This window comes from Dermacentor andersoni, chromosome 1, assembly GCF_023375885.2.
Source record: "Dermacentor andersoni chromosome 1, qqDerAnde1_hic_scaffold, whole genome shotgun sequence".
NCBI classification, from domain to species: domain Eukaryota; kingdom Metazoa; phylum Arthropoda; class Arachnida; order Ixodida; family Ixodidae; genus Dermacentor; species Dermacentor andersoni.
This window is the reverse complement of record NC_092814.1, coordinates 307,844,711-307,853,422: the sequence shown is the minus strand read 5'-3', so window position 1 is coordinate 307,853,422 and position 8,712 is coordinate 307,844,711. Positions and strand designations below refer to the sequence as shown.

At 45.4% G+C, this 8,712-nt stretch overlaps 1 protein-coding gene across 1 annotated transcript; it reads right to left on the bottom strand.

Annotated features, from left to right (window-relative positions):
- Positions 1-3,289: 3,289 nt before the first annotated feature.
- Positions 3,290-6,324, bottom strand: LOC126548542 (uncharacterized). Its single transcript, XM_050196771.3, has 4 exons — positions 6,171-6,324; positions 5,727-5,755; positions 5,062-5,127; positions 3,290-3,556 (listed from the first exon to the last, which is right to left on the bottom strand). The coding sequence occupies exons 1-4, from the start codon at positions 6,211-6,213 to the stop codon at positions 3,350-3,352; spliced, it is 345 nt and encodes a 114-aa protein (XP_050052728.2). The 5' UTR covers positions 6,214-6,324; the 3' UTR covers positions 3,290-3,349.
- Positions 6,325-8,712: the final 2,388 nt, after the last annotated feature.

The following is an 8,712-nucleotide window of genomic DNA, read 5'->3' as shown; positions in this document are numbered from 1 at the left end:
TGTAACATTTGTTTGTCTTGTGTTAATTATCCTCTGAGCCTGTGGAGCAATCTTGCCCCTGTTGAAAGCTCTAATAGCCGTTTTCGTGTCAACATATATTTCTGTGTATCTATCGTCTGTTCGTGCTAATGCATGACCACTTATTCAGCGACTTCAGGTTTGCTAGTGCAAACCGTGGCGCAGTTGATGCATTCGCCCTGGTGACCCACTACCACCACCGCGAACTTAATTCGACTCTTGTAGGCAGCCGAATCAACAAATCAGGCTCATCTGCCCCCTTTATCCATTTTCTTGATTAACGCCCTGGCTCATGCAACCCTCCTGTTTATGTTATGTGTTGGGTGCATATTCCTGGGTAGTGCTGCGACAATTATGTTGTTGGTGAATTCTTGATGAACTTTAGTGTACTGCTATAGATCCGTAAGGGGGTTGATCATGATCCTGTCTAGGATTGATCCTCCCGTGCTGGTTGTAGATAATCTCGCTATTTGTGATATTTCTGATATCTCCGTGGTCGTGTTGTGTATTCCTAACATAAGCAATTTTCAGTACTGGTTCGAATTGGGAGCCCCAATGCACTTTTAGGAAGCTTCTTGATTTGCGTGTCAAGCTTCTTGAGTTGAACCTGCGTCCATTTGTACATGGCAGCGGTGTATGAAATATGACAGAGTACGAAAGAGTTGATTAACCAAGATGAGGTTATCTTCTTTCGTGCCCTTGTGCCTTCCTGCCAGGTGCCTGATCATCCTGTACGCATTATTCGTTTTAAGGGTGGTTTTCTTGAGCTCCGTGTGGTTTCCGCCGTTTGCATCAATGGAAAAGCCTAGTACCTTGATGACGTTGACTCTGGGTATATCGACACCATTTTCTGTAAGTAGGTGTATATCGCTTTCCGATGGGTTGCCAGCCCTTAGGCATACCCCCTTTTTCACGTCTATAAAGTAGCAACTCCGATTTGTGTGGGGAGCACCTGAGTCCACTGGGTCTCAGGTATTCCTCCACCGTCCTGATCGCTTCAGTAAGCGCATCCTGTATGTGTCCTTCAATGGCACCAGCACACCATATAGTGAGATCATTAGCATATATGGTATGGTCAATGTCCATAATGTTGCCCAGCTTTCTGGACAGACCAATCATGCAAAAGTTGAAAAGAACGGGGGGGATGACCAATCCTTGGGGGGTTCCTCGATCTCCGAGCTGAACCACTTCCGAGTTTGTCTCCGACCTTTATCCTCGCCGTGCGTGCTTCGAGAAAGGATTTGATGTAGTTATACGTCGTCAACCCTAGTCCAATGTCTTCTATCGTTTTGAGGACGTACTCATGCTTGATGTTGTCGAACGCTTTTTCCAAGTCTAATCTGAGTATGGCCTTGGTATCTCTTGAATATCCATCGAGTATGTGGTGTTTCATTTGTTTCATTGCATCCTGCGTGCAAGGTGCAGATCTAAAATCCAGCATGTTGTGTGTATATATTATTGTCTTTTAGCCTATTAAGGATTGCGTGTTCAGAGACATTTCCGACGCATGATGTAAGTGATAGTGGCCGTAAGTTCTCCAAGCTTGGGGGTATACCCGGTTGCGGTATTAGTATAACTTATGAGGTTTTCCATTCTTCTGGGACTTCGTCTGAGCTCCATGCTTCATTGATGATGTCTGTTAGTGCTTCAATTGACGACTCGTCGAGATTGCTGAGTGATCTGTTTGTTACTCCATCAGGACCAGGGGCTGACTTTCGATTTAGTTCACTCGACACCCTCCGGATTTCAGATGTGGTCAAGGGTTGGTCGAGTTCAGGCTGAGGGGCTCCCCTGTATTCTGATGGAAGTGGTTAGTACTGCTCATTTCTAACTGGTAGGTATCTGTCACTTAGTTGCTTGGTGACTGTTTCGATGGGCCGATTCCTAAGGGCTATGTGTATAGCTAGGGCAAGGCTGTGTCTCTGGTTGGCTTTAGTGCTTTCTTCATCCAGCAGATGCTCGATGTGCTTCCACGCCTTGCCGTTTGATATCTGCCCATCGATTGACTCACAAAACTCATCCCACTGTTGCTTGCAGAGGGCGTCACAACGTTGTTCGATTTGTTTGTTAAGTTCTGCGATTCTTTTTCTCAGCCTTCGATTTAGCCTTTGGACCAACCACTTTCGGGTTATGGTTTCCTTGGCCTCTATTAAGTGGGTAACTTTAGAGTCCATTGCCTCCACATTACTGTCTGTAACAATCTTTTTGGACGCTGTTTTGATGTCCCTTCTGATGCCCTCGCACCAGTCTCTGAGGTTGAGTTTGGTGGTTTCTTTTCCGCTTTGGGTTTCTTACGAAAAAGGTACCAATCTACGACTTGGAATTCTCGAGTTAGGCCTTTACCAACTTCCAGTTTGACTTCTATTGCGTAATGATCACTGCCAAAATTCTTGTTTGTGTTAGTCCATGAATCATGCTCCATGTTCTTAACGAACGTAAGGTCAGGTATGGCGTCATTGCAGACAGAGTTGGTGTGCTCGTTCAGTGACACCTTTCGATGGGCCGCTGGCACCCGCCGCGGTAGTTTAGCGGCTATGCCGTCGCGCTGCTGCGCTGGAGGTCGCGGAATCAATCCCGGCAGCGGCGGCCGTATATTTTGATGGGGGCGAAATGCAAAATCTTTCGTATTCTTACATGTAGATGCAGTTTCAAAAATCTCAAATGGTCAGCATTAATCCCGAGTTCCACCAGTACAGCGCGCCTCATAATCATATGCAGTTTTTTTTTTTTACCCCGTAAAACTAAGAATTAAATTTTTAAGAAGCAACTGGTGCGGGCACTACTCTGAGCCGATCCTGGTGGCCATGTACTAGGTTTTTGGTTGCGTTACGCACATCGATGCCACGACCAGTCCGAGAGAATTCCCATAACTGGCAAACGTTAATGAAAATGCGCAGAATTTGAGTGATTTAGTACATGCAAGCAACGATTGTTTCTTTATTGCTCTAAGCCATTCTAGGGCCACGCTGCTTGAACCAGTTATTTCCAAGATCGATAAAGATAGCTTTTAAAGCTACTTATATATATATCACATAGCTTGTCTGCGTGTGGGCCTGCTGGCAAGTGTGTTTTACCGGATCCTCCGACTTATCGATTGAATTAAATTCTAGGGCTTTACGTGACAAAACCACGACATGATTATGAGGCATGCCGTAGCGGAGGACTAAGTATTAATTTTGACCACATGGAATTCTTTAACGGAACTAGCAATGTTCTTAATACCTCAGCAAAGTATAAAGAAAAAAAGAAAGCAAGCAGAAAATGCAAAAGGTAGACTAGCACATGTTTATTTCGGAAATAATTGGCACGCAAGAGATTAAAGCGCTGATGTTTATCCTCGTCGCCTTCCTATGGGGATCCCGACACCAACTCCAACTTGGCCCTGGCCCTGGGTGCCCGTGGCCGGGTGCCGCTGGTGCGAGCCCTGACCCCAGATGGAGATTGTGGGACCACGGTTGGGGCGGTACACGTCATGGTGAATGCTACCACTCACGCTGTGCTGGGACCGCCCACCACCTCCTTGCACATCGATCCGCGTCTGCACATGAACGAGAAGTCAGTCGTGGAAAAGTCAAGCCCTGCGGTGCTTCATTTGGTCATCATTATGGCCTTTGCCCGTAAGTAAAACACTACCCCAGTGCGCGGAAATGGGTGCCAAATAAGAAGCCTTGTGTAACTGTAACTAAAGAGGGTAGCAGACGTTCGGCGAGAAAACGAAAGTTACGAAATTTCTTGCAAAATAACGGTTGGTGTATCCTATGCCGGGAGCATGCAACGCCTGTGCCTATATATAGGACGTTTCCTTTGCCTGCACCAAATTTTTAACATTGCCTGTGTAAAAGTTAGCACAAGTCTAACCCTTGGTCTAAAGTACTCGACGAGGCGGCCGTTACCTCTACGAGAAATCAGTGATTAATTGAATAATTAACGTAATTACGCTAAGTAATATTTTTTATTATTATTGAACGGCTCATATTTCAGCCTACGGATTATAACCGGCGAGTCCGCAAGGCCTATTCACTTTGAAAATTAACATCTCTAAACTGGTGCAGTTCTGAGAATTCGTTCCAAGCGGATACGCCTTGAGGACTCACTAACTACAACTCGTAAACTATGCGCCATAAAATAATTAATTAAATAGTTAATTAGCGTAAGGATGTTGCTCACTCAATTAGGCACTCCGATTGATCGTAGAAATAATGGCCGCCTTATGGAGTAATTTAGATCAAGGTTTAGAATTGGGTTATTTGTCAGAGGCAGTCTTTAAAATTCGTACGCAGCTAAAACAAAAAAAAAAAGGAACCCTGCATATAAGAACGAGCGGTCGGCCAACCGCGACAGCGAAGGAGAAGGCAACGAGGACTTCGCTCAGTCACGGGCGACCATTCTAATCAGACCCAATGCTTTTCGCACGAAGTCAGTTTGGCTATAGAGCCGCAATGCGGGTGTAATGTCGTTATTTTTTAAATATTCTCTAACAGTAACACGATACGCAAGCTCTTCGTATGCTTTCCAAGTCACTTATCAGAAGGCTGCGTTTCTTCTGCGGTATATGAGGTTAAGCCTAAATATGTCCTGTTTGTTAATATTAAAATCGTGTTACATAAATGAGAAACGGTCGGCTTTTCTACACCCACCTTCCTCCCCTCACCCCACTTTTTTGGTTTTTGGGACCAGGAAGCATTGCTACACTGCCTTCAGATATACTTCATTTCTATTATTATTACTGCATCAGCAAAAAACAAGGAAAGAAAACAAAGAGTTAAAAAGGAAATAAAACAAACGAATAGCAAGCTGAGAGGCCACCACGGCTTGGAAACGTTGACTGTGCTGCACAATTTTCGCTCTCTTAAGCAAAACAACTGCACCGGTTTGGACCTTTTGAGGAGCAATGAAAAAGATGCGCAAAACGATACTTTAAGTAGAGGTACCATCTTTAGCACCTTTGTAATACGAGAATGGGAGATTCAAGAGCACTCTCCCGAAGCGATGCCTTAGCAACAAACGTGTTGATAAATACGAGCACGACTCGTCGATACGTACCCTTGGCGGCGGTGGTATTTTCGGCAGGTGAATGCGTGGTGGCGGCACTCGAATGGTGTCGGGCCTCTGCAAAATAAACATGAATGATGTCGTTGCTCTTAGTCGCGTAACACAGCAGTCATTTATAGAGATGCAGCAAATGCACCTCTTAATAAAAAAAATGCTGCTGCTTCCCATTTCAAGAATGTGTAGAACAGAAGAGAAAGAAGAGCGTCACCATCCCGCGCACGAGCCAGCGGACAGAAGGTTGGAATAAACCAGTAGCACCGAGCAGTCGTAACCGAAGGACGCTCTGTCATTTCGTTCTTTGCAATATGGTTACATGAAACCCAGAATGTAAGGGAAAACGTACAAACGTACACACACACACACACACACACGCACACGCACGCACGCACGCACGCACGCGCACACACACACACACACACACACACACACACACACACACACACACACACACACACACACACAATTTCCAATGTCTTTAAGTTATTCCACGACGTCACCAAGCAGTTTTTACATAAAGCAAAAAGAATAGTATACGTAAACAAAGTGCATCTTTGGTTGGTTATTGCAGCTGTGCATGCTATAACCTCCTTAATTCACGAGGCAACGCATTGTCGCATTCTTGGTAAGTGGCAGTTTTTATGAGAAATATCGCTTACCACGTGCTGCGCGTCGATGAGGGCAATCACTGAAAAGACAAAAAAAAAAGAAAAGAAATTAATGTTTAGTCGAATATTACACAAACCTACACACTTGCTCATCCCAGCATTACACCCATATATGCTCACCCATATATTATCTTTGTGGCTAACCTTCTCGCATTAATTTTAGTATATATCAAAACAGCGCTAGGGGAAATGTAGACGAGGTATTCCTTTGCAGACACCAGGCAGCAGATTAAACGCGCCAATGCACTCGGCCTTCGGCAAAAAGCCAGTCGGCATCAGCAGCCTGTATACAGTGCACGACTACAACAGCGTTTGGCAAAGATAAAAACAACAGGAAACCGCTTCCTACGATGCTGCAAACGGTATTGGGTCAATTGTGCTCAGAATCCAGCGCGAGAAAGTTGCAAGGTGAGGGCTTCGCAATTTTTCGCTCACCAGACAGGAAAAGCAAGCACACGGCAACTATCCTCGAAGACATGACGCCTGGAATTGAGCGGACGCTGGCTGTTCCTCTGCTCTTCAGAAAAAAAAAAGTAAGACCCGTGGTCCTCAGCCGCGGTGGCTTATAAAGCGCCGCTGCGATGGGACGAGAGCGAGAGATCGGCGTGCTATCTGTTGAAACCTTGCACGCCGCCGGTATTTCCCGCAGGGCACGAGCCGCTCTCGATGACGAGCGGACGCTAATCGGCGAGCCAGACAGGAAAGACCCCGCTTCTTCCGCTTTCCACCTAGCGTTGCGTTGACCGCGCTGACATCCTTCTCGCGAATACAGTGTGTCGTTTGCCCTAGCGAAACGACATTCTCAAAGTGTCTGCACAATGCGCTGTTTTGTTGCAGGTTTTTTTCTGTTATACATGTATACATATGTATACATATACATGTTATACATGCTGATAAGTTTCTGGCTTCCACCGGAAAGAAGAGAGTCAGGGTTACGAAATAACACATTTATTCAACATATACCCCCCCCCCCCCCTTCCCCATTTAGAGAGACTGATGCGCTGAATTGGTATAGCCCAGTTGCAGCTTTTCTAGGCCGTTCAAATAAACGTCCTTGGGGTGGGCCTCAAACCAGCCCTCAGCCCCTTCATAGGTTTCTTCAAGTTTGAGAACAGATAATAGTCTGAAGGGGGCCAGGTAAGGTAAGTAGGGTAGATGGTGGACCAAATGGATACCCAGGAAGCTAAATTTGGAAGCCACAGGGGCGCAGGTTCATCGTAGGACAGAAGAAAAAAAAATCCCTGTGGTCAACTTTCCACGACGTTTTCTCTAAATTGCCTCCCTCAATTGGTTTAGGAGGTAAACATGACATTGTCTGGTAATAATAGAGCCATGAGCTAGGTAGTCCATAAACAGAATACCATCCTCGTCCCACAAAAATGGACGCCATCAATTTTTTGGGCTCATTTTTAAGTGCAGAACTTCATCGGTGGTGGAGATGTACTGTTGCACCCCTCCTTTGAGTGTTCCTTCGTTTCTGGATCATAGATGTGGAGCGAGGTTTATATCCTCAGTCACTAACCTAGCTAAAATGTTCCGTGCAGCTTCAAAGTGGGCCAAAATGGCTTTGGCTGCTTCAAATCATTGTTTCTTCCAATTCACTGTTCAAACATTTCGGCAGCCACTTCACTGAAAGCTTGGATGGCGGAGACAATAACCTCCACACGCGCCCGTGAGGTGTCCATAATGGTGGTCATTCGCCCGTTGTCAACAATCAGCTAAATGAACAGCATCGCAGGTTGCCTGGCCAGTTGAGGTTCGAGGACGCACACTGAGGGGCTCATCTTCAATGGTGAAGTGCCCGGTCTTCAAAAGAGACACCCATTTTTTGACAGAGCTTTAGGAAAGACGCTTCTCCTCCAGTGCTTGTCAGATCTCAGTGTGAATGTCCTTTTGCCTGAATTTCCCTTTAGAAATCAAAACTTAATTACGGCTCGTAACTCCGACGACGTGAAATTTCCTTGCGTTTCTGCCATCACAGCATCTCGCTGGAAGAAAAAAAAGAACAGGTCCAATAATGGCATACATATGATATTTGCACAGCTAAATTATAAGATATTAGGCCGTAATATGGCCCCAGACTCTTTTTTTTTTCCTATTTCATTTAGAAGGGGGCAAAGCCAGAAACTTATCAGCATCCCCGCGTAAACACATATATGCGAGGAACGAGGGAGATGGTAAACCGCGAATATTCCTGCGCTTTTTGCTCGCAAAACTTCTAGTTAACTTCTTTTGAGGGTAGAAGAAAACCGATATTAACCGTCGTGAAAGACAGCTACTTAATTAGAAAGCTAAATTTATGACAGTAACGATTTCACCGAACACTCGCTATACCACTGAACGCATTTTTGTTTTCCGCAGCAACGCGAGCCATGAATTCACGGCACATGAAGATTTAACACGACTTCAAGGTCTTTCATAAAATAGGATATATCCCAACGATTTCATATTTCGCGCCACGCACTTAGTACACCTTGACAATCTTGGTGATCGCACTATCCCGAATGTAACGATATTTCGCGTGGCATCATCAGGCTGCGCATATTTGAATTCACTAGCGCAATTACACGTTTATCACGCAGATGGGCTTCTAGGGGCACATAAGCAGCACGCGTGAGTGAATTGACCTTGGCGAGGCATGTTTTTTTTACGAAAAATTGTCATTCATAAGTCATGGTCATTTTCGAGAGAAGGAGACAGAAGTACGAACATCGTGTCCGTGAGACCGCATGCAAGCGTTCACTAAATGTTCGGGTGTACTTAAGCGCTTCTACGAAACCTGCCGGTGTAGCGCGTCCCTTCCCGCACTCAATGAATCGAATATCCAACGGCCACTAAGTTCCGCACTCCCAAAATTTTACATCAAAGAAACAGCATTGACACGAGAAGTCATCTTCGCTCCACGAAATGTTGAGTACGTGAAACCCTTCATTTGTTCATGCAGCGTTGAGCGGGAAATAGATACGTTTAACAATTA

Coding starts and splice junctions, on each gene's coding strand:
- LOC126548542 (XM_050196771.3), bottom strand. CDS start 6,213: ATGTCTTCGAGGATAGTTGCCGTGTGCTTGCTTTTCCTGTCTG. Junction 5,128..5,726: donor TCATCGACGCGCAGCACGTG/GTAAGCGATATT, acceptor TTTATTTTGCAG/AGGCCCGACACCATTCGAGT. Junction 3,557..5,061: donor AAATACCACCGCCGCCAAGG/GTACGTATCGAC, acceptor GTTCATGTGCAG/ACGCGGATCGATGTGCAAGG.